Source organism: Engraulis encrasicolus, chromosome 7, assembly GCF_034702125.1.
Source record: "Engraulis encrasicolus isolate BLACKSEA-1 chromosome 7, IST_EnEncr_1.0, whole genome shotgun sequence".
Lineage (NCBI taxonomy): Eukaryota > Metazoa > Chordata > Actinopteri > Clupeiformes > Engraulidae > Engraulis > Engraulis encrasicolus.
In genome coordinates, this window is record NC_085863.1 from 48,588,554 (window position 1) to 48,614,554 (window position 26,001).

Genomic DNA, 26,001 nt, shown 5'->3' on the forward strand with positions numbered 1-26,001 from the left:
CATGTATAATTGTTTACATACTGAAGAAAAAAAGGGTTAAAAAATGAGAGTAAATTTCATGTCGTATAGTGGCTCTACTTTATGTAGCCTGTATTAATGTGAAATATTTACCTTAATATTCAATAAAGATGTTCATTAAGATATTCAGTAAACAATCTGCTGTCTTTGGCCATCATTGAAAATCTGAAACATCCTGCTCTGTGTTTTTCTTTTTGAAGGTCTTAGTCATCCAGGTCATGGCTTTAGTAATACAGTAGTTGAGTCAGAGGGAACTGGAGGACATCGGAGGAGCTAATGAAAAAGTCCTGTCCAGTTGCTTATGACTTAATAGCCATGACAGCCATGCTCTAATTACTGTGTGTGTGTGTGTGTGAGAGAGAGATATACAGTGTGCTTGTGTGTCAGTGTGTGTGTTCACACTGTTCGGAAATTGCTCAGTCCTGCACAGGGCCGCTGCTAAGGTTCTGGCAGCCCTCAGCGTTAGTGATCAGGAGACACCCACCCCGCCCCCATAATTAAATAATAATAATAATAATGTGTTTTTAGTCAATCTTAAATTAGGGGCCAAAGTGGTTCAGGCCCTAAGCACTCTACTTACTCTGCTTATACCTAGCGGCGGCCCTGGTCCTGCAGTACAGCAGTAGGGGGTGATACCTGTTTCTGATTTTTTTTGGGCAAGTAAATCTTAGACATAACAGAACACCCAGCATCTGTATTTACGAGAATTACTGTTGCTGAAGGAAACACTTAGACTGACTAAGAGCACTTAACATCACAGTGTGCTTCTTTACCTCTGCTATGCCACTGGTGAAACTAGATAACAAGTTGGCATTTGAGTTGACCTTGACTAGTGAATAGCACCCTACTGTGCCAAGTGCGTGGGGATTGGGATACTCCACTGAAACCACTGGGTTGATAAAGTGACTAGTCAGTGTGCCTGGCTGCACATTTAATCGAGAAGGGGAGATAGTGTCCGAAGATACAGGTTGGTGTGTGCATTAACATACTTGTGTGTTTACACACGAGGCACTATCATGAGACACAAACAATGAGCTCACTCAACAGGCGATTGCGACACCAGATAAAGGCCCACCCCTTTTACCAGACTCGCTCAACTTGCACGCGGTAGTGTCTTCGGATAGGCTGTCTGAAACTGCGCCACACGCGCCTAGGATATTTCAGGGGGTTGTTTTCCTCTTAAGTTTCTTAGGGGACAGTGCGATATAGCTGCTGGGTAGCCTACAGCAGGTCATAACGCTTCTGTGACATTTCTGAAGTGTTTACTTCCATCTTGCACCGAGAAAAATGTATTCCGCCGCTGTGGTCTCAAGCTGCCCCATTCCAAGCAGAGTTTCTCCCTCACAGACCTGGACGCAGTCACCTGATGGTTTGGGCCAGACTCCTGGAGGGACGCTTTTCTCCACAACTCCTGGAGGTAAGCAGAGAGAATGGAAAAATATGGACAGCTGTAGTTTGTCATCTGGCTGTCGCGAAAGTAGCTTGATCTGGCTAAATAAAAACTATCTGTTGCTTCCTGATGCTTGGGACGCTGCGGACGCAGTGCTTGGTTTCAGAAACGGGTCGTTTCCATGACTGCCCACAAAAGCACGCTTTCATGCAATTTATCAACATGTTATGTGTGCATTTGCAACCAGTGCTTCTGGAAAACTTGGGCCCTATTTCAATTGTCAATTGAAAGTATATGGCTGCTAAATAGCGGCTTTATTTGAAACGAGGCATATCATGTCACAGTCTTATCTTAATGTTCACAGTTGCTCGTATCATTGTGGTGTCCATTTCGCAAAAGTGAGACAATAACGGTTTTAGCAGAGTTGTCAACAGAACACCGCGTGCGCGCGCGTGCCATGTGTCGAGGAGTGGCATTTTAGATGCAGGGCCCATCTTGTGCAATGTTTTCAACTCCACGAATTGTTTTGTAACAGTTCTGACACTGAAACATTGGCAGCACGCCAATGACGATGAACGGGAAAACAAAGCAGTATCACGTGCACAATGTTTTGTTTAATAAAAAAGCTACAGTATGGTTGGTGTTGTCTTAGCCAATTTTTTAATTATTTTATAGGCCTACTGGTGTATTTTAAGACTGTATCGCTGCTGTTCAAAGTAGAATTTCGTTTTAGTATTAGCATCAATTCACAAGTAAACAAATAAATGAATCGCCCTTTTGCAAATAAGTATAATGTATTTAATCTATTATGTTATTATATAAGCATGTGGTAAATGGGGGATAGTGAAGTAGAACAATATAGCTCTTCATACTAAATCATGCGGAGAGCTGGTTCTCAGTCATGGTTTGAGGGAGTGCTTAAAATAACACGTTTTCCTGTTTTGGCTATGAACTTTTAGTATCCCCTAGAAACAAATGTAAGTGAAACCAGTACAGAGGAAGAACCATTTAGAGAAGGCACAAAATACTTCAGTAACCAAGAAAAGCATGGATGGGCGATTTACAATTACATTTCTGTCTAAAAGTTTTGACCTTGACTAAATTATATGCCTACTCTTAACCCTGGGATGTGGACCTAAATTTCACATTACTTTGTTACATTGTGATGGGAGGAATAAAGTTCAAATCTGTGTTCACGCAGTGTATTCTGCTCATATCACTTCCAAATGCAAAAACTAATGATTCACAAATCAGACCTGACTTCATCAAGTCTACACATACAGTATTTCCTGTAATATAAGATGTTTTCTTAATGATTACTAGATTATGTACTGTACTCATAAACAAACAAAACAAAAACCCAATTTCCCACAGGAACCAGAATAATCTATGACAGGAAGTTCCTACTGGGCTGCAGGAACTCCCCGGTGGCGCGCACCCCTCCCCCCTGTTTACCACAGATACCCGGTGTGACCATCCCCGGGCCCACGCAGCAGCACCCCATGGGGACACTGGAGGAACTGGATGAGAATGCCAAGGACTTCCCAGGTGAGGCCAGTCTCCCTTGTCGTTCAGAAGCCTCGGGTAAAACAAGAGCAACACCTGACTTCCCCTACACATGCACTGTGCATGCTGCTCAGGGTGTGTTTGTGTTTTAGGTGCGTGCACACGTGGGCTGTCAAACACCCGAGGCGCAAGACAACAGAAAATTGTTTTTACGCCCTGCATTGTGTTTTATTGTTTTGTTCTGTGAACCTTTTAATGGCTTAGAGAGAAAACATGCAAAAACATGTACATGCCCATGTCTTTGGAATGCTTGATGTGAAAAGACTGTGTGCACAAACCCGGTCCTACCTAATACCTGGCCTATACCAATATAGCAAAGGTCATCTGCACTGTACGTGCAGCAGGGTGTCCTAACGTCACTCATGACAGATGTCATGGCTTCAAGGTGAATGAGTAATGTGGAGCACAGCCAGTGAGAAAAGTAAACAGTGGTACACCTGTTTTGCCCCCTTTTTTGGCAAGGCTATCGTTTCTCACATCGCAGGGAATATATGCGTTGCACACACACACACACACACACACACACACACACACACACACACACTCACTCACTCACGTGCCGGTCCGGCTCGACTTTTATCTTTCCAGTAATGCAGGTCTCAGTGACCCTACACAGTGAGAACCCTTTAACCTACATGCAGACCTCCCAACATAAATTAATTGTATATGACAGAAAGTGTTGTGGTTCCTATGTGAATTCCATACAGTTCAGAAGTGGCTTCATTTCTGGTGTCACTGTTCTTTTTCTGTTGATGGGGCATTGAGATTCTATTTTCCTGAAGACTGTTTTCTTCTCTTCTCATATTACAGCGGATGACAGCCAGTTCGTTATGGACATCTGAGTGGGCCTGTCTGTCACAATGCAGGAAACACGTGCGGCTTGACATCGAGAACATTTACACTCGCAATATCCTCTTTTAATTCCTGCAGTCTAAACACACAACATGGTCTGTTGAGTGAATTCTGCTCAGTAATGTAGCCTTTTCTGGAGGTTAGAGTGTATTTGATGTGAACTTGTCAAGTTAGTAAATTGTGAGTGAGGTAGAAACACTGTTATGCCATAATGTTTGAAAGAGGAGTTCTTGATATCTTTGGCTACAGCCTTTCTTTTCCTTAGTAAGGAATGACATGTACAAATGTGCCTTTCTGTGGTGTGGGACATTTGTGCAAAACATGCAATTTTATATGAACTCAAATATGTTGAAGGCTAAGACAGTCTTCAGACTTTGCTACGTGCTCTTGCGCATTTTTTATATAAATATATGATTCCGACAACATGATGATTGTGAATTGATTGAGAGCACAATAAGATTCCCTACATTGTGGAGGTTTTTTTGTGTGTGCAGTTTTTACAAATTCAGTTGTAATACTCAATGCATTTTACAGTCAGCTGGCCACTGGTTGTCATGTTATGTCAATGAAATAAATTTCCCTTTTGAAAATTTAGACTCAAAACACTTCATTTTCATGCTTCACACAGCAATACTGCAAGGATTTTTTTTTTTGCCGTGTTGTACATAGCAGTAGGCATATAGTACCTTTTGTTTCAAGTCAATGGACTGACTGGGTGCTCTGCTCTTTGGTCCAAGGCTATGTTATACATACTGCATAGTGCCCTGAAGAAGGCCCAAGCTCCTACACATCTGCAATTTTATAGTCCTTTATGGAAATGCCATTACATTGTAAATAGAGACATTTTTAACTTTATACAGTGCCTTGGTCGAAGTACTGTTTTTTACTACAGTACTGTTTTTATTTTTCCTTGCAGGGTTGATGCCCAGCATCAGCGGGCATTACAACACAAGGCCTCAGAGGGCCTTGGAAGAGGGGGCCTAAAGTCCCCTGGGTTCTTCTGGGTCACTACCAGCAATGTCATCCACTTGGCAGCAGAGACGTGCGGTCAGGGTAGGCAGGGTAGGCAGTGCCTACCCTGGGATAAATGTCTTAAAAATAAAAACTAACACGTGTTTAAAAAAATATTCTTCAGAGTTCACATAGGCCTACACAACAATAACATTGATTCAGCATAAATTATGAGCTGTTTAAAGTACAGTATACACAGGACAACGATCAAAAACCTAAGTCGCACGAAGCAAAGCGCTCAGGCTTGGGCAGGTTGCCGTGGCAACGCGCAGTCCCGGCTGGTAGCAGAGACAGGCTGAAAGCAGAGCTTTCGAATGCCAGCCAGGCAGCCCGGTAAGGCTCGCTTTTCCTCTGCCTACCCTGCCTTCAATGCTGTCAATGTAAAAGTTTGCGCATGCGTATTAAGTTGTCACATAGCTTGTCAATGGGACTAAAAGCAGAGCCTTTACTCTGTGGCGGGAGTATGTGAGCCAATCACAGCGCCCAAAATGAAAAATTGTTACAATTCAGGTAGTAGCCAATTTCTGCCCTACAGGCAGCTATGATAGCAACAACTAGCAAGGCGAGGCTTGTTCAAATCTCTAGCCGTATCGGAAAGAAAACATGGCAGTCTTTGGCTTTTTGTCTTTATTATTTTAAAAAAATGCCGAGAAGTAGCAAGAAAGACGGTTCAAGTGACAGACAGCTGAGCCGTTTGCAATCGCTGCATTGTGGAAATATTCAACATCAGATGGGTAGCAGCTTCAAGTAGTTTGCACTGGGGGGACAAAATGTCTTTCATCATGTCAACCACCCCGGGCTTTTAATGGAACTAGCTTGCATGAAAAACACAGCCTACTTGTGATTCTGCTTTAAGGTAAGATTCATCTAATTATTATGCTGCGGGTAGCCTTTTAACATGAACATGCTCAAGTTTTTTCGTGGTGCCTTGTTGTCACCGTTTGTCAGGGTGTTGACATTGAAGATTGGTTGTGCGGTGGTGGACATGAATAGACCGTGTGTGTGTTATTATGGACGCGAGATTGTTTTTTGAGCGTACGACATGACTCCATTTCCCCTAATTTATTATGATGATGACTACGCAATGCGTGAGTTGTGTGGAGCCTGTTAGCAAGTGCAGCTGCGTTCTTTTGAAGTGCGCGGTGTGCGAGTCGAGATCAACGTGGAACAGGACGATTGACTGGGGATGGTTTCTCGGAGTGCTTCCGCACTCACAAATTGACTTTATTTGAAACACCTTGCACAACCGTAGCTGAAGTGTTTGAGAATACTATCACGCACAAGAATGAGTCTCAGAAGTGGTTTCGTTGGTTTACTCGATACTGTCTGAATGCACGGGTCATGTTTGCAAGCAACCCGCCCCCTTGCCTACTTTCCTTCTTGTCTGTGAGTGTTTGATTATCAGCACAAAACGCGGCAGTGAGGCAGGAGCTGTTACCTAGGTTGGTTTATTGCTAAATGTAAATCGTTTCCCCCTCACATGCTATGGTGTGATTCACACATGGGCGTAATTTATGGTAGGGACGGTAGGGACACGTCCCCACCAATATTTAGCCCCCTACTGTGTAATCACGACCGGTGTTGCTGTTAACGTTGTAGTCGCACTATTTTTTTCAGTAACGAGTAGTCTAACTACCATTTCAAAATGTCAGATTAAAGTTACTTTCATAAGACACCGTGCGTTACTATTTCTGGTACATAGGCCCGCCTACTTTTTGTTTCAAGCGAGGAGTTTGTGGCGACGCCTGAGGATAGCCTATGATATGAAAAAAACCTTTTATGATAGGACTATGAAACTTTTATGAAAGACGGTAGAGGGATAACTTCGCCCTGCCAGTAAATCAGATTGTGGGGAAATGTAGTAGCCTAGCCCTACGTATAGGCCTACAAACGGTTCTGAATCTTAATTAGCCTATTCGAACAGTTGTGCCGACATCATCGGCAATTTCTAATTCACTATTTGGGTGCAGGGAACGGAGCTCAGATGCGTAATAGTTGCGTGACAAGCAGAGAGAAGCGGAGAAAGGTGAAGGATAAAGTGGCCTATTTAAGAAGAAATGTGGTCTCTGCGCAGCGCAGATAATAACGAATTGAAATGCACATTTGATCTACTGATAGTGTAGACTATTTAAACTACCATCGAAAGGACGGGCAGGCTTCAGAATCTTCAGTCTTCCTTTAAAAAAAATCTGTCAATGACGGACAAACCTCTGTTAACGCGACCCATGTGGTAAATGAAAGAGTTCCTAAAGGTACACTTCGGCAAAACATTTCCCTTCTTTCATATTAAATTAACCTGGCTTTGTTTTACAGGCTATTTAACTGTAGGACTACTTGAGTAGCCTAGACTAATTGCTGCGACTAGGTTCTGATCTCGCTGAACATCCAACGCGACTGAAATGGAAGCCTTCTTCCATGACGAGTAGGCTATGTAACCAACATCATTCAAAAATCGCAGATAGGGCCTACACCTACTCATTGTGTTGTATTGCATTTCGGTCATGTAGAAGGGCTACAAAGCTAACTGGTATGTTGTAACATTAAAATTCGCCTACAACGTGACACAGTTGGTGCGCAACTATGCGGTGACATCGCTGGGATTTCTGTCAAGACGCGCTGCGCAAAGACACTTGCACGCGCATGTGTGTTGCCTGTAGGCTGCTATGATGCAAACACAGCTACAGGCAGGGAGAAAGCGAGAGATTGGGAGTTAGCCTATGAGAGTGAAGAAGTGTCGCTAATTTTGGAGGATAAAAAGGGTCAGTCGGCACCGGAACCAAAACATTTTTTTTCTAGGCCCTGTCTTATTTATTTTTTATTTAAAAAACAAGCAAGCTTATTTCAAGAAAAGGTTTGCAAATGTCAGTGTCATTTTTGTTGCTGTTAAAATAGGCCTAAATGTCAATAAAGTGAGTAGGCTAGGCCTATTGGCAGAACTGGTGATCATTTTCATGTTAGGCAATACCACTTTGCTGACATTTGAAAACAAAGCGACTTATATGTTATTGGTAAAAGTCTCTGGAGCAATGTTGTATCAGAACTAGCTGCTTTGGTCAATTTCACTCCAGTCATGGATGGAGGTGTAAACAGAGGTAGCCGGGTAGGATTTAAGCCTGCAACCGTGTGATTGAAAGACCAACTTCCTAAGGAGCGCTCGTTGACATATCATCTGCTCATTGATATAACATCTGTGTGCCATGAACTTATGATTGGTAATCAGCAACCCACACACACACACACACAATGAAAATGGTCAAAAATCATCCCCCTCTAAAACCATTGAGCTACATTCATTTATAGGCTAATACATTCACATATTGCGTTAAAATTGTACTTTTAACAACTGTATTTTCTAAATTTTCTCGGGGGAGAAACCCCCGAACCCCCACCAATTTTATGTCCCTACCAATGTCAAAGTCAAAGTTACTCCCTTGCTCAACTGTACTCAGTCTACCCTACTTTCGTGTATGTGACACACCACAGTAATAGGCAACAGACATCAAGGCAATACTATGGTAGCCTACAGATAGCCGTGACACAGTTGGTGAACTAGACATTTTATCTTCAAAAGTAGGCTACACTGTGCCACCCTCCATCCATGTGAAACGCCCTGGCATTTGCAACAGAATAAACAGAAGAGCAACAAAATCAACTGCTAAAGCCAAAACTTAAAGCTTTCCCCCCAAAATGTTGTAGCTTTCTAAATTATTATTGTAAAATGTAGGCCTACAGGTCCTTAAAGGTGTACAAAGTATGGGTCCTGGAGCTAATTTGGCAATTTGGCAAAACAAATAAGTGTAGCTGGCCTTTTCAAGAAATTGAAATTATGTTTTCACTTATTGTTTCAGATTTAGGTCTACTGACAATGTCCAAATGTCTAAATAGTGTAGCCTATTTACTTATTTAGTTATTAGAGCTGTGGTGGTTAAGCACTGATGGCATCTTATAGCCTACTTTATATTTACAGTATTTAGAGAAACATAGGCCTACTAATTTGTTGCACATTAAAGACCATATCAGCATGTTTATGTGAATAGGCCTATATTGCCTATTCAAACCATACCTTGTGGCATAAGGCCCCCCTCTCTCTCTCTCACACACACACCACACACACACACACACACACACACACACACACACACACACACACACACACACACACACACACGTTACATTTCAGATCTGCATGAAAGGGGACTAGTTGTTCAAAGTTTTTAGTCTTTTGTAAAAAGTTTTTAGCTGATAGTGACTCTCCAGATTTGGTTAAAATGCAGGAAATTGCATCTAAGAAATACATTTTTTTCTGGGGGAGGACCGAACCCACCGTTAATATATATATATATATAAATAGATATATATTCTATATTTACTGCCTACCCTACCATACCCTTCACTGCACGTCACTGCTTGGCAGGGACTCGTGCTGATTTAATCAGTAGAACAAACACACACGAGAGCATGCGTCTGTAGCCAGGCTCCACTTATCAGAACTCCACTTCCACTTTTTCTTTTCATTCTGTACACACACACACACACACACACACACACACACACACACACACACACACACACACACACACACACACACACACACACACACACACACACACACACACACACACACAAAAAGACATTCCAGCAATATTTGACAATAATAAACACAAAGCAAAGACATTTAGTCATGTTCTAAATTTGTCAATTATTATGTCAGTGATGGGAGGCAAATGTGAATTAATGAAAAAAAATGCATTTAGTTTTAATGCATGCAATGTATGTAGTCTAATGTAAATTCATTGTGAAGGTAAGTCCCACGGTTTAGGTGATGGAAGCAGATTTGGAGCAGATCTCTTCGTGGAAATAAGCAGGACTGAAAAAGAAATGTTTCTGACGATGTGAGGCAAATTAAGCTAAATTGTGTCTGCATTTTTGCCTACTCTCAGGTGTTCCAAACACGTCCAAGAACATGCAGTCAGTGAATCTGCGCAATGCATACGCAGAAGCGGTTGTCATGAACGTCAGATTTGACGTAGAGTAGGGTGGTAGTGGCAAAAAAAAAATCTGGTTCGCGAAATGAATCGATTGCATGGAGAAATGCCTGTATTTGACTATGCAGACTTTGAGGTAATAGCGTGGAATTCTAACTTTAAAAAATAATTATCTGTGTTTAATTTTGGCTTTTCAGATGTGCTGCGTGTAATTGACCAGAGGTTAACCATATGCAACCTCTGAATGAGTATTTTGTCGTCCTGCCAGATCCTACGTACTGCAACTTCCAGTGCAAGCCTTCTTGTGTACAAATACTATACTGTACCAACAAAACTTAACACTGTTTTATGGTCGATGATGAAATATATAGTAATAACCAAATTTAAACTACACTAAACCCTCAAGACGAATGTCCATGTTAAATCTTTTACATTAGATGCTGGGCTAGATGTCTATCGTACTTTATTGAATGCCCCTCGGCTGTATCGTATGTCTAGAACTCTAGTTCAATTTATTTCAATGAGCACCTGAACTACCCTTGAACTATAGAGCTCTTCAGCGTTGACGTCAACTTGTATGCGGCGTTTGGACTACCGGTTCCATGGCGATTTTTTACATTGCAAAACGCCATAGAGATTCAGGTTTGGCAAAAATATAAGTTGCACGGCAACAACGAACATTAGCGTGTCCCCGCATCCCTTTCTCGTTAGTGGAACGGATCGTATCATCATGTTGGTGTATTCACATGTTAAATCATGACGATTATAATTCAATATTGCTAACCCCTTTCTGATCATTAAAACTTCCGAACTACATACTTTCCTTTGGTTGCCATGGTTACAACCCTCCGCACGTACATGCCGTTAGATACAGGCGCCGCTTCTGTAGTCGCCAAAAGCTTCCGGGTTTAGCATATGGACGCAACATCGTATTTATGTCGAAGTTTGACACAAAATGATCAACCATGTCATACCTACAGCCTATTTTTAACACCCTCGACAGTTTGCGGGGGTTCGCTAAGCGCGTGCTTGCACTAGGAGCTTATTTGAAATTTACCCCTATTCATTCCCAATGGAGGCCGGAAGCCGATAGGAACCAGGACGTCCTTAAATGCTAACATGAAAGACTACAATTCTTCCGCTTCCGCTGAAGAACTCTATTACGAGGACACGATATGAGCAATGCACGTGGAGGATTAAAGCAGCGATTCTAGGAGTATTATATCCACTCTCTGTGATTAAAGTGGTAGAACCATTGACATTGTGTGTAGAACTAGGATCTGTCTGGAAAAGGTTGTGCAGGATACGGATTTTTTTTTGTTCTTCAAAAGCGCTCTGTATGTCAAATATGCTAAGAACAAGTTCCTCTCATGAGAATTTGAGCGGTATTAAAACGGGTCACCAAAAGGCCTCGTTTGAATGATATTTAAAGTAGACTACTGAATGTAGCACAATATGATTATGCCTGGTGAAAGAATAAATTATGTTCTGCTTTTCTCTCAGTTGTTCTCCACTAAAGCATGCTCAAACCGTGTACTTAAAGTGAATTGGGTTGACCAAAACAAAGGAAAATGCGACGATAATGTTCCAGAGAATACAGGAAGGACCTTTGTTTTGAAGCATATCAGTCATGTTACCCGGAAGTTTTGATTGCACTGGGTGATCTGACATCTCTGTTGCGCATCAGAAATAATCAAAGCATTGGGAAATAAGGTTCTTTGATCAAGTCTGTTCTTTGCAAAGGTATGAGAGTTGTTACTCTCGTGGTATAGAAATGTGGGAGAAGGAAAGTGAACTTAGAATTCATTTTACCCCGGGGCATGTCGAATTGACGAAGGTAAGCGTTTTCGTATTTGGTGGTGATGCTCCATCAATGGCACGTGCGTGTTGGGTAACTAACCACAATGATGTTCTGTAGTAGACCCAATTGCCAGTATGAGTAGACCCTACCTCGGCCTAACCACAAGGTCTATTTAAATATTGGAACACCTATGTTTACGATGATATCATGGGCGGGGAAAGCCCTGACTGTTCTCCTGCAAAATACTACGCTACTTGTAAGGACTACAGGAGATGCTGAGGAAAAAACAGTGGGTGGACACTTGCTCTCCCAACATTTTGTCTTCACCGAAACCTGTATGGTTTATTTTCCAATAATTGTTTTAATTCACATAACATTTCAAATGGCAAATTATCTAATCCATCAGCTCTTACATTCGGTGAGTCCGTTACGTAATCGATCTATTTTGGGTCCAGCATTGCAGCTTGTGTGGCTGAATCACGCGCCCTTTGAAACTACAGATCATTTACTTTATGGATGACAAAAAACAACCTTTATTCAAATCCAATTTATGTAACTAAATATATATTGTACACTCGACCATTATTGCATACTATGTAGGAAATAAATTAAATCAAAACATTTAACACTCATCACCATCACTCATTACACTCATCACCATTGCTGTCTTTTTTTCTACAATAAGATAAACAGTGGTAGGCGTAGTTCATAAATAGTGAACACCCCAAGTCCCCCCTATCAAGTTCAGTCTCAGGTCTGTTTCTGTTTGCATGGGACTCCATTTACAGCAAAAGTATTGCCATTTGTCCAGGTAGCATACGTTTTTATTTTTTAAATCTATTTATTCACAAATGTATTTAGGGCTCTTGAAACATGTCCTCCTTTGCAGGAGAATGTGGCCATTCCACACAGGCGTGTGCTGGTGACAGGTGCCACAGGGCTGCTTGGCAGGACCGTCTACCAAGAGTTCCAGAACAATGCCTGGGACACTCTGGGCAGTGGCTACTCAAGGGCACGGCCGCGCTTCTTCAAGTGCAATCTACTAGATGAGGAGGCCCTGAAGTCCCTAATCCAGCAATTCCAGGTATGATACCGAAGACATGGGATTACCTTAGTGAGATTGAACAGCAGTACCATAATGCTGTAATGAAATCACTTGGTCTTATTAAAAATTACCCTTACACATGAGGAGAGAACCTAATGGGTGCATTGTTGGCCTTTTTGATACTTTCCCCCTTGGCCGCATGTAATAGTGCGCTGTGCTATTGTTGTATTTCTGATGGATGATAGTGATGTTGTCTGTGATATTTTCCCTCCCCCTTAGTCACATGTGAGGATGCAGTGTGCTGTTGTATTTGTGATGGGTGCTGTGCTACTGCTGTTTTTGTGATGAGTGTGATAGTGATGTTGTCTGTGATATATTCCCATTCAGCCACATGTGATAGTGCACTGCGCTGCGGAGAGGAGGCCTGATGTGGTGGAGCGCCACACTGAAGCTGCTGTCAACCTTAACGTTCACACCTCGGCCACCCTGGCCAAGGAGGCAGGTCAGTCAAATCCCAAACGTGTGTCTGCATGGGTAGAGGTAGTCTGTATATGGGTCAATGACATTTAGTAGTAGCACACGCCAAGGTGGTGCAACTAGAGTTCTCAACGGGCCTGAAAATGTCAACCCGACCCTACCCGGCCCGTGGCTTTTAAAGCCCGAGCCCGATGTTACCCGACACATCACTAGAATTATCTAACCGAACCCGGCCCGAGGCCCGAAGTCGGGGGTCGAGTTTCCCCACGTTATCCTATGGAGAATGACGGGTTGTGGTGGGTCTAAGGGCACTTATGTGCAGTAAATTGCATAACCCACTTAAAAAACCTAGTGAAAAGATATTTTCCACAATAGAAACATAATATGAAATGGGGAAACATTCTTGCTTAAGCAGAATCATCCACAGCGCGATTTCAATAACCGCCTCTTCACGCGGCAACAACAATCTATCCACCTTTTGTTTTGACTTCTAAATGTAGGCTTAGGCCTACTACATTTCCACCCCGTGTATCTGATTAAATGTAGGCTACGTGAAGTTGCCCCTCCCTCCTTGTTTGTTCATATGCGTGGATGAGATGGAAAGCCTGGCTGTGCCAAACATTGTTTAAAAGTTTCATAAAATTTTGGTCGGCACACAAGGTTTTGGACATACTAATTTCTAGTGGCACCTGGGCTACGGTTGGTGCATTGATCAGCCATGTAGCAAAAAAGACAGATAACCTAGGTGAGAGGATGAGATCTTCCTCGGCTGGCGAGCGCTCCGCATGTGTGTGCGCCCCAAGACCCGACAGTTGCTTAAAAGTCAATTTGAGCACGAAAACAGCAAAGACAAGGTGATATTTCATTCAAACAGGTCCTACACGCTCCAAATAAAACATTTGCTGAAGGGATTTTCAACCAGACCGCAGCGCGAGCAGACAGTCAGTGTGAAAAGCCAAGTCTACCGGCACCTTCGCTGCCGCTCGCTTACCATCGGTGCACAAGCCATTTAAATAGTGAAGTGGCATATCGCAACAGCACATGCGGATTAGCCAAATTATATGCAACAAAGTCGCCAACAAAGCGTGGATTTAACGTTTAATAGGCCTACGCATATGCCAACGTTGTGTGTGAATACGTGGAAAGGAACCTAATTGGAAAGCCACTGTCCTTTCTATCATAGCCTATGTAGAAGACCGCTTCGGTTTCGTTTCACCTCATGGGGAAAACATAATTTCCATGCACTGCATTTGCTGAGACTACTAAGCATAAAGTTAGCGATCAAACAAAAAATATTGGTTGTTGTCATTACAGCATTTAATAGGCTACTATGGCTGTTGTTTAAAATAGCCATTGGATTGCCAACCGTCCCTTCAACAAAAGTATGGTATGAGCTGACATGGGACTCAATATCGTTAAAATTGCATCTAAGAACTTTTTTCCCGTTTTTATTAGTTTGCGTAATTGTAGCCAATGTAGTTTTTCTGTGCGTTCCGGGACCTCTTTCCAACTCATCATCGCTGTGATGTGATGTTTGTTTTGCGTTCTGGTACCTTGTGATTTACAAATCAAGCACTGCGCAAGGTTGCATGCAGCAGCCTGCCAGACCTTCGTTACGCAGGCCTACATATATTTAGATAGATAGGTCTAGCTTTACTGACCCATCAAGGGGAAATTCGCCATGATTCACGGTAAACAGCAGAACTGATTTTTTTTTTCACTGGGCGGAAAAGATTGAGCCCGCGGACCGAACCGACCCGAGCCATATGCTTATATTTTCGGCCCGAACCTGGCCCGAACCCAAGGGGCCCGTCGGGTTTGTCGGGCTGACCCGACCCGTTGAGAACTCTAGTTGCAACCACAACTGATGCCACTATTTTATGGTTTTATTGGGTCTTATTGTTGTTTTAATGGATTATCAAAGATGCATATTCCTTGTACATTAATTCAGTACATTCATTTCCAATCAGCATTTGCTGTGGTTGTACCACCTGACTTGGCACAAAAACATCATTGACCAGTTTACCAGCTCTATCTGTCTGTCTGTCTGTCTGTGGTTCTATCTGTTCTATCTATTAATAATTCTATCAAAGCGTCTCTAGGTTGTCTGCCTTTTAACAAGCTAACTTTTTTCACCGTTTCTGATTCCTGAATTCTTTTTTGTCCTCACCCAATATACTGTATGTGTTGTCTGATGTGTCACTGCAGCGGGTATCTTCCTCATCTACATCAGCACTGATTATGTGTTTGACGGCCGGAACCCCCCCTATGGAGAGAACGACGCCCCCAACCCCTTAAACCTGTACGGCAAGTCCAAGCTGGAGGGCGAGAGGGAAGTGCTGAGGCATAACCCAGGTATGTGAAGTGAACCCCTCCTGTTCTCTCGTGCTCCTGTCCTCCTCATGACACTAACTCCCATGGTAAATGGCGGAACTTTGGATCTAGAGGCAATGCTGCTAACTGAAACTGTGATTCTGGAAACTCTCAGAATTAATCAGAACAATATGAGCTGTGGTGATTTTGATCCAGATCGATATCCAGATATATCTTGAGCTGATTTGTGATATTTGGTGAATATACCGGTATTGTGTTTGTGTTTAAAGTGGCTGTGTACACTTAACAATAGGAAAATGGGAAAACGCATGTTTGTTTTATTTAAAATTCAGACTGTTATAAAAATGAATCCTAGCAATCAGGAGTGCAACTGAGCTGTCAGAGAAAGCTGCAGCTGTCTGGGCAGTCTGTTGACCAAAGGCTTTGATGATGTGGTATCACAGCAACAAACACACATCGAATAAACGTCTCCTTCAAAAAGTACTGGACACATTCTTTTTTCAGGGTGAACAGCAACATTTCTGAATTCCCTTTGCAATCGTCCATATTCTACAACTAGGCTACGCTATGCAATATTTCAAAGGCTAAACTGCAAAGCGACTAGAAAGGAAAAGTGTTCCAAATGTAACTGAAGAGTTGAAGCATGAGATGCACATGGAATTCAGTGTTTCAGCAAAAATACTGGATAAGAGGAAGATAATGCAAGCCACGCCCACTCAATGCAAAAGCGTGGGCTCAAGTTGGGTCTCCTAAGGGGGCGTTGTCCCCTCCTTCTTCTTCTATTTTTGAGGTGTTTGCTCAAGACGTGCGCTACCGCCATCTACAGCGCTAAGGGGGCTTGATTTATTCTCAACCTCAGGACTCCGAAGGTCTCCTAACCGGAGGTCTCCTAAGGGGGCGTTCACCCGACATAAAGTGGATACCGGAAAAGAAACAAAATGACGCTTCTTCCTTTGGATCTACTTTCTTTGGTTTCATGTTGTTGTTGATGCCATATCCTGACCCAACCATCTGGGTGTGGCAGCAGATATTGAGACTCATCACACCAGGAAACGTTTTTCCAACGTTCTATTGTTTCTTAACTACTCAAACCAGTTCGTCTGGCACCAATAACCATGTCATGTTCAAAGTAACTTAAATCAGCTTTCTTACACAGTCTGATGCTCTCTTTGAGCTGCATGAGATGGTCTCAACCATGTCCACATGCCAAAATGCATTGCGTTATCACCATGTGATTAGCTTATTAGAATTTTTTGTCAATGAAAAGTTGGATAGGTGTGCCTAATGAAGTAGTCTGTGAGTGTATATCCTCCCTTTAACAAGGGAATCACATGTCAAGGTGTGAGACATAAATAACGCATGTCATCTCTCTCCTTATTGTGGCAGGAGCGGCCATCTTGCGGGTCCCCATCCTGTACGGGGAGGTGGAGCATGTGGACGAGAGTGCGGTGACGGTGCTGTGGGAGCGTGTGCAGGAGGGGGCGGAGAGCTGCACCATAGACCACTGCCAGCAGCGCTTCCCCACCTACTGCAGTGACGTGGCCCGCGTCTGCCGACGCATGGCCGAGAGACACATGCAGGTCAGTGTCCAGCTATCCAGCTAGCTATCTAGCATTCTGCAGATGCATGGCCGAGAGACACATGCAGGTCAGTGTCAAGCTATCCAGCTACAGTAGCTATCTAGCATTCTGCTGATGCTTGGTCAAGAAACACATGCTGGTCAGTGCCACCGGTTAGTGTCTGTCCATCTGTCTAGCTAGCATCTGTCTAGTCATCCACTCAGTTGCTTTATCTATCATTTTAATATTCTGTCATTTTATCTGCTGCTCTGTTCATCAGTTTCTCTATTATTTTACCTATTCTATCATATTATTCTACATTCATTAAAATGCCTTTTAGGAAAGCCTCATACTTGGCAGCCATTTTGGTGTCACTTTTATCTAATGAGGTTTTTGAGTCACGCATATCTACCTCAAGTAGTCTCTGGGGGGCTGACCAGAAAAGGGAAGCTAGAAAACTGTGACACTAGTCTTCTTCACCTCTTCTAAAACTGTGACATTTCTGGCATGTGCCTCTCATCAGAAGTCTTGGTGACTTCAATTCTTCAGGGGTTCAGTGCCAGTCCCACACCTGGGCTTCAGTGGACATCACCCATCCAGCATGTTTCAGGGTTCACAATGTTGTTCATGTTCAGCAGCTAGCTAACTGCAATTTAATTATGAGTCTGACATGATAGGCCATTGACCAATCCTACCATAGCAGTCTTTCCTACTAATTTCTTCTCACTCTCTACTGACATGCTGAAATAGACCAAGAACTGCTTTAATGCATTCTTGTTAAATGTTACACAGTTTTAAAGTGTTTATGAAACGAAAACAAAGTAAAGGAATTTGACCATTTCCAGGACAGATTCTGACAGTTCTAAGCCTTGTGAATAAAATGGGATATTGTCTGGGTGATATTTTGTCCTAAAAGTCATGTTAAAACGTTCCCAAAAAGTGTTATGTTCGGTTTTTTTGGTGACATGCAAATTTTATGCAAATGATATGCGTGACATAAAAGGGGGGAGTTCACCTCATTCCACCTTGTTCAGATCAATGGCGGCTAGTACCAAACCAAAGCGCAGTGTCAAGCAGTGTGTTGCTGGAGGGCCGAACGGTGCCAGCTGCAAAAATGGCTACTTGACAGAAGGAATATCTTTGCACAAGTTCCCTTCTGTGAAGAATGATGGAACTGTGGCCAACTGTGGAGAAGGCTAAAACAAGGGCTCTGTGGATCCAATTCGTACGCAGGCACCGGTGTGGCAGCTTTTGTGATATGCACCGGATTCTCATCCGCCCTGTAGGCTATCTGCTTGTAGGATAGACTGAGTAAAGTTAAGTATAGGGTACAGTTGGGCTAAATCAAATATGCCTGTGTAACAACAAGACTCTGATCTAATTCCAAAGTGTAGGCATAACATAAATGACAGCCCCAAAACATTTGCTGACCATATTGATTGTGTAATCTCTGTTTATGTTGACATTCGCTTCCTGCCATACATTTGTCCCACATCGCTTGCCATAGCCTCGTACAAGCAGATGTACATGTGGATGAGAATTCCGGTGCATATCACAAAAGCTGCCACACCGGCGTGGTTTTGAAGCAAGCTCATGGTCACTGTTGTGCTAGGCACATTTCCACCCCTCGTGCTTCACCACAAATGTGGAGATCGTGGGCATGGTTGGACTGAAGAGAATGCTATTGTCTCAAGCAGTTCCAACAATTGACATCGCCGGCGTGCAGACTGAAACTGCCCCTGTAACTGCTCGTGCACTGCTTTGCTTTAGGCTACGTTTTACCTTGTCCATCTGCTTTGTATGTTGATTTCAGGAAAGGGTAATGCACATTACATGCCAAACCGATGCAAATGCTCTCGGGATATGCACTTTTTGTTGATTGCCATTCAACTGGTCAATAAATTGGTTTTGGGATATCCGCGCTTCAGCCTCCGTGGTGCTCTCGGTCGAGGACAGCCAACTCACAGACTGGGCTACTGCTTAGCGAATAAACTGAGATGCATATAGCGTAGGCCTACTTTTTTTCTCTCTTCTTCTTTTTTAGGATTTCGGGGCTGCTCCAACAGCCTATTACCTCCGTTTTTTCTCTAGTTGATAATATTTTTGCATGTACATGCATTTCAATCACACTATATCTCGCAATTGAATCAAAATGCCCCCCATTTGTCAACAAATACACACGCCATGTCATCTTTGGGTCATGGCAAAGCGCCCTTAGCAACCGTAACCATAAAGAAAACAAACTGTCAGGCTAGGTCAACAATCGTCACTTCGTCTGTCAGACATGTCACTTTCTGCAGATGTATCAGTGCCTCTGAAATAGATTTGTGCTGCTGTTTTTTTTTTTTCTCATGAGGTTGGATGTGTGGTTTTTCGACACGCTGATGTTTGTATCAGAATTTTGGTTCCTTTATAAGATGTGGGTCCATCAAATGTGTGTTGTTTTCTCAGATCGCCATACTAGCAAACCAGGGACTCTCCTCTTTGATGTCACAGCCCAGCTCATTAGTCACACCAAATTTCACAGAATTCACACTTTGAGTTGCCATTTTCACAAGTTCCTCCAGGATGATTGGGTTCAAAGTCTCATCAATGCTATCAGAAAAAACAAGGCTTTAATGGGAATGACCGTTTGTTTTCGTTTCATAAACACTTTAAATGTGCTTTTTTGTCATTTGTATTGCTGTTATGCAGTGGTGGCATGTTTGTTTTATTGGCTGATGTAATGTTTTGTGTCTTTTCTCCCAGGAGCCTTCACTGCAGGGCATCTTCCACTATTCTGGCAAGGAACAGATGACCAAATATGAGATGGCATGTGCAATAGCGGACGCATTTAACCTGCCCAACAATCATCTCATACCGGTAAGCTCTTTGGTGTCCATTCTTATTTTCTGTTTTCAGTCTTTGCTACCTCATTTTGTCTCATTTCTCTGTGTTTGTGTTTGTGTATTCTTCCCACTGCAATTCTAGTATCATGTTTGCCATGTGATAAGTCTTTTGTCTAACTGAGAGTGAAGTGGAAGTTGAGGCTTCACAATATCAAAGCTGCATTTACATTGTCACACCTATGGAGGGAGGCATTGCACAGTTTAATCCAGAGCTGTTAATTATTTTATCTTAACCTATGTGTTCATGTTGCTATCATGAGAGTCGGGTCCTCTCAAATGGAAATGCCATGATGGTGTGGATATTAAATATTTTCTGGAGTTAGCTTAGTCATCGAACAGACTCTGGCAGGGTGTTTTTGTTAATGTCTGTGGGTAGTTGTTTTAAATCTTATATGATGAACAAATTTCTCAGATGTGTACGTGTGTGTGCGTGTTTACAATGCTATCGCAGTGTATTTTATGTATTTCTTGGAGGTGGGGTAAACTGCTTTTAATATTTCTTATTTCTATTTCTTCCAAGTCCAATATAATAAACAGACGCTTCCATGTGTGTTGGTATTTGTGTCTACAGCTTACAGAGCAGCCTGCGGGTGCTGGGGCTCAGAGGCCCAACAACGCCCAGCTGGAGTGCTCTCGGCTGGAGCTCATGGGGCTGAGTGTGGAGCCCACGCCCTTCAAGACGGCCATCAGGGATGCACTCTGGCCCTTCCTCCAGGACAAGCGCTGCCGCCAGACCGCCTTCCACTGAGGGAGGGCCCCCACAGGCACCACTGAGGGCCACACACCGTCTCACTTAAGGACCTGAAGAAGTCCAGAATACCGGCCTCCACTGAGGGCCACAGACCATCCAGACCACAACACATGACTACAGGGGGCCTTTAGACCAGAGCACCTTCCAGTGAAGGCCACACACACTAGACCAGACCGCACCTTACACAGCACATGACAAAAGGAGGCCACAGACCACAAAATACATCTCACAACAGGGTCCAGTCCACAGAACCAGAGCACCTTCCTTTTTACTGAGGGTACACTCAACTCTGCACTGTAGAGAGAGCAGTAGAGAAAGTATTCCCACAATACAGCAGTTTAGTTGAAGCTGTGGTTACAGGAATGAGGTTATCAGTTGTGTCTGTGCTTGCACAGTGCTTTTTTTCCCCACACTCTCTTCTTCTTTGGACTTTCCTATGGTTTCATGCGGACATGCACATAGACTACTTTGGATTCCTTTTTTATTGATGTGTGCTGTCTGTAGAATGATAAAATCCATTTCCAGTTTGAGGTGACTGCTTTTTGTTTTGTTTTTGTTCATTGAATTCTAAAATGTGAAAAAATATTTTATTTTGTTTGCTGACTATCCGTCTGGAAGTTTGAGATATTGTGTGATCATGATGAGTTTTGCGAGGCCATGGTAGCCTATTATAATTTTTCACCATCTATTGGTTGATCATGAGTTTGTGTTGCAAGGCCAATTTGAGTTGTACAGTATGACCTCAATGAGTGCATGTAAATATTGAATATGGAGCTGGTCAGACGGGTTAGGTTCAGCAGCACTGTGTGCAATAGGTTAGAGTTACAGTGTTAACTTGTTTTTGGAAAAAGACGTTAGACTTCTGTAATGGTTTACGCTCTTAGGGTTGAACCCTTTTCAAAGCACTGATTTCCTATGTGGTGTGAAGAATTGCCACCAATTATGTACACGGTTTAAAAAAAAACTTTTATTTGACCTAGCATCCAGTTATGCTTGAATAAATAAAATGTTGAAAAACAAATCTGGTGTTTCATATTTTTTTGCGTGTGACTGCATGCTCTCTGATGTGTGGTTTAAGTGTATGAAAGAAAAATGGTTATGTGAAAATATCTAAGTCATGGCCTCAGATTTGCATACCTAAATGTGGACTGAATCTTGAAACGTGGTGTTGACATCGTACTAAAACAATCCTTTTTCTTTGGCCATGTCAGACCAGACCATAGGCCTAGCACTTAAACCTAGCAGTAGTAGTCACGCACTGAACGCCAACGGTGTCCAATGTGCCCAATGACAGATTGTGTTTGTTTTGCACATTATGATGACTGTCCTGCCGTGACTGCTCATGTGTGTTGTTGGGTGCTGATCTTACACTAAATAAAGTAACTCCTCCTGCTGGGTGGAATGTTTCCCATCTGCTCCTCTGTGGACACATTTTGGTATTTCACAAGGGAGGTAAAAAGCTGTGGTATCAGGTTATAGTTATAGATGGACCGTCCTTAAAGAATCTACAAAACATACTGTTTTCAGCAACAAAAGGTGTAAAACTATCTTGATTGAATCATATATTTGCCCTCATGCATCTGGCATAGGGTATACGTATTACTGGCAGAGGTGTCAAAAGTAGAAGTACATTCATGGTGTAAGTACAACACTAGCACATGATATTACATAGCTGTTAGTCCATTGTTCCCGAGGAGGTAGATAGACGGTTGTTAATGAAAAACATTAAAAACCTATCAAGGACCCAACACAAGCTTGATCCAACCAGCGGAGCGTCAGCTGATTGTAAGACAAGTACACAGGTCTACTGGTTACTCAGATAAGTTACTTGTGTTGGAAGGAAACTGTTTCTTTTTTTACTTTTACTTTTGACATCTCTGATTTCTGGTACTATAAATGGTCAGTTGTAACTAAATGAAATGGCAAGTTGAAATGAGTTCAGTGAAATCTGAATGAGAAGACCAAAAGAGCTAAGTAATGGAATAATTGTGTTATGCTGATAATGTGTTTCCCTTCTTCTCACATACTTCTTCTCTTCTCTAGGTTTTCCATGTGTTATGATCTCGATTTTTCCAAAGCAGTAAAGTGTTATGAAGTCATGGCTGACCATCACTGGGGCGGCTGTAACACTCAACCCACCAGAGGGCGGTATTCATCCATTTTTCACTGTTACCAGGTGCCCTCACACAACTGTAAGGAATGTGAAGTCATTCACATGGTTAGTGTTCCAGCCGTTTATTACACACACACACACACACACACACACACACACACACACACACACACACACACACACACACACACACACACACACACACACACACACACACACACGCAGGCTGCAATTCAGAACAGCACATAGTCGTCTCCAGATCATCTGCAGTTTCTTAGCATGTCTGCCTTTCTTTTGCACACCCTCAGAGGGAAACGCTGTTATACATGCAATGGGAGTACAACCTAGTAGGTCAATGTGGGAATGGATGCACACTCGATACTGCACCTGCCTCATAGCACAGGGGGTAAAATAACAACAACAGAAATATAGCCTACCCAAGCGCAGGTATGCTCCCAGATCAAACATTAATCATTGCCTCTCTCTTCATTCTCGGAGCGCTATGGGAGTCATTACCATGTACACATGTTCGCATGTACACAAGGGCACACAGCATCTCCCTCTATTCCGCTCTCATTCTACCTGATGGAGCTCGTCCTATGAGTTATTTATTGGGCGGAGGACTGCAGTAGAATGTGAAGTAGCCCTTCATCATGGGAAGGTACCCACTACCTTTTACACCCCCCCCACCCTCTCCCTTAAATCATTATGTAGACTACATTACTGTTATACAAGCTGTTTTGAATAAAACTATGCATAATGTAATATAATGTGTTATTTTGTGTTTATTTACAGGGCACAGGGCCTTGAGCAAGGGTCCTTTCAGATGACTTTGTCCTGGGCCCAGCAAAAGCTGTCAGCGCCAGTGGCCCTGACTGGGAGCAGACAGAGCAGAGGGTTCCTCTTCTCAGTTGACCAGTACAGCCATTGAGTTTGAGGGCCTGCCAGTGTTGCCAGATGGAAATGGCCGAGCTATCGTTCCAAAACCTCAAAAACTCTTAATTTTTGGGAGGACTTTGTTTAAGGCAACTGAATGAAAACTCCAAAATTATTGTACATTGGTTTTTTTATCATACAGAGGACAAAATCATGGTACAAATACGATAGTTATCGTACATCTGGCAACTTTCGGCCTTGCACTGAGACCCATCATGTCCTGTGGTGCTGTCTGCTGGCTTGATCTACCCACTATGACATGGTGACTGAAAACACTGTGGGAAGGTAACGTCGTAGACAGCTGTATGAAGGTAATTTCCTACGAGACAGTCATGATAACATTTTGATAATGTCAGGAATAGATATATTTCTTCAAATGATGTACTGAATCCACTCTCCTCTGAATCCATGTTGTAGTTATTTTAAAAAACCCTTATTCTACATTGGGGTATACAGACTTAAAGACGGCAACCGGTTTCAGCCGTCTGGCCTTCGTCAGGGCATGGTAAAAAAAAAGTGTTTTTAAAATAACTTGCATTCTATGAAGTCGTTAATGCCTCTTTTCCACTGGCAGTTTTCTGGTATGACTACAGCTCGACACAGTACGACTCGGCCACCACTTTTTGCTATTTGATTGAGCAGAGTCGTGCCCAATCGAAAAGCAAAAAGTGTCGGCCGAGGCGCGCTGTGTTGAGCTGAAGGCCTACCAGAAAACCAGCAGTGGAAAAGTGCCAGAAAGGAATAACCAGATGCACCCCTTCTACCCCAACCGTATCTCACTCATTTCGTGAAGTATTCACGAAAAAAATAGAGTAATTTTCGTGGTGCATTCACGTTATTGCCCGCCTTTCGTAGTCTTCACGAAAATAATAGATTAATTTTCACGCTGCCTATTCACTTGAATTGCCCCCTAGCGACCCACTAGTTTGATGCCCTTTCGGTAGCCTACCGTCACATGGTAATCAAACATTTCAAACAAGCAATTTAGGGTTAGGTTTAGGGTCAAGGTTAGGGTTAAGGTTAGGGTTAAGGTTAGGGTTAGGGTTAGGTTTAGGGTTAAGTAGGGTTAAGGTTAGGTTTAGGTTTAGGTTTAGGTTTAGGTTTAGGGGACATAAGGCGTAAGTACCGAAAGGGCGTCGAATTAGTGAGTCCCGAGTGTATCAGCAGTGTACTGTCAGCACCCCCTCCCCGCCCCTGCAGACGTTTGGATAACCATAGCAGCAGTGGGGCAATTCAAGTGAATAGGCAGCGTGAAAATTAATCTATTATTTTCGTAAAGACTTTACGAAAGGCGGGCAATAACGTGAATGCAACACGAAAATTACTCTATTTTTTTCGTGAAGACTTTACGAAAGGCGTGAGATCGGGCTCTCTACCTGGAGAAAAGACCTCAGAGCGCTCACTATTCTTTCCTTTTGCCATTCAAGATATTTTTCGTCATTCTGCCCTGGTCATACATACACTAAGGAGGAAATGCGAATTGTGTAAAAGAGTAATGGATGATCTTTATGATTGATCAACTCTGGAACGCTCTTATCAGAACAAAGATTGGATTGGGGGAAACCCCCAATGCATGATTTAGGTATGCGTTTCAACACCCCATTGTGCCTCTGTACGCTCTGTACTTTGATATTGAGTCATCAAAAGGTGCTCGATGTCATGATCAGAGTACAAGTTAATTAATGACTCAGGGAGTTGTCTTGTACTAGCCTGATTATCATCGACTTTCAAATCTCTTCGAGACTTGGTCTGACCAAAAGCATAACAATTAACATTTCCTAAACGGTTTGGTTGACCCACCTCCCTTAGCTTGCTAATGGTTGTTTGCTCCCTGACAAAGTGGGAGGAGTTCCTGTTTTTTCGGGAGCTCAGAATCGTGTTTGTATTGTTCTTGGCCCGACTAGAGGCAACGCTGAAGGTGTGGCGTCACTAGGAGGGCACGGCCTGGCTAGTCTTGTACCTCTCTGTCCCTTGTGTGTCATGCCGTTCAAGTGCCATGGATAATCATACTTCCTAACCACCTCTTTAGGATTATTGGTTAGAGAAAATAAGTGGTCCTTTGCACAGGACTAACCCAGTGCATTGTTTGTGTGTGTAGTGTATAGCCCAGTTCCAGCCTCTGACATCACAGCAACTTCAGCTTACATACTATTAAGTGACATAGCGCCTTAATGCACGCCGTCCCTCCAGTGGTGAGCAATAGTCATTTAAAGTTAGCTAACTGAGTACTACTATACTGTGACATAACACAGGGCCTTTAGTAATGCACTACAAC

At 42.9% G+C, this 26,001-nt stretch overlaps 2 protein-coding genes across 4 annotated transcripts; both read left to right on the top strand.

Annotated features, from left to right (window-relative positions):
• Nucleotides 1-1,106: 1,106 nt before the first annotated feature.
• Nucleotides 1,107-4,420, top strand: LOC134453037 (eukaryotic translation initiation factor 4E-binding protein 3-like). Its single transcript, XM_063203796.1, has 3 exons — nt 1,107-1,435; nt 2,783-2,956; nt 3,785-4,420. Exons 1-3 carry the CDS (start codon nt 1,306-1,308, stop codon nt 3,814-3,816), a joined length of 336 nt encoding a protein of 111 aa, XP_063059866.1. The 5' UTR covers nt 1,107-1,305; the 3' UTR covers nt 3,817-4,420.
• A 4,829-nt stretch (nt 4,421-9,249) lies between these two features.
• On the top strand, nt 9,250-21,207 carry mat2b (methionine adenosyltransferase 2 non-catalytic beta subunit methionine). Of its 3 annotated transcripts, none has more exons than XM_063203799.1 (7): nt 9,250-9,958; nt 12,513-12,707; nt 13,056-13,170; nt 15,354-15,500; nt 16,866-17,059; nt 19,787-19,900; nt 20,498-21,207. In XM_063203799.1, the coding sequence occupies exons 1-7, from the start codon at nt 9,908-9,910 to the stop codon at nt 20,672-20,674; spliced, it is 993 nt and encodes a 330-aa protein (XP_063059869.1). In that variant the 5' UTR covers nt 9,250-9,907; the 3' UTR covers nt 20,675-21,207. The 3 variants fall into 3 exon arrangements, with proteins under 3 accessions (XP_063059869.1, XP_063059867.1, XP_063059868.1); XM_063203797.1 differs by lacking the exon at nt 9,250-9,958 and adding an exon at nt 10,986-11,912; XM_063203798.1 differs by lacking the exon at nt 9,250-9,958 and adding an exon at nt 10,986-11,659.
• The last annotated feature ends 4,794 nt before the right edge of the window (nt 21,208-26,001 follow it).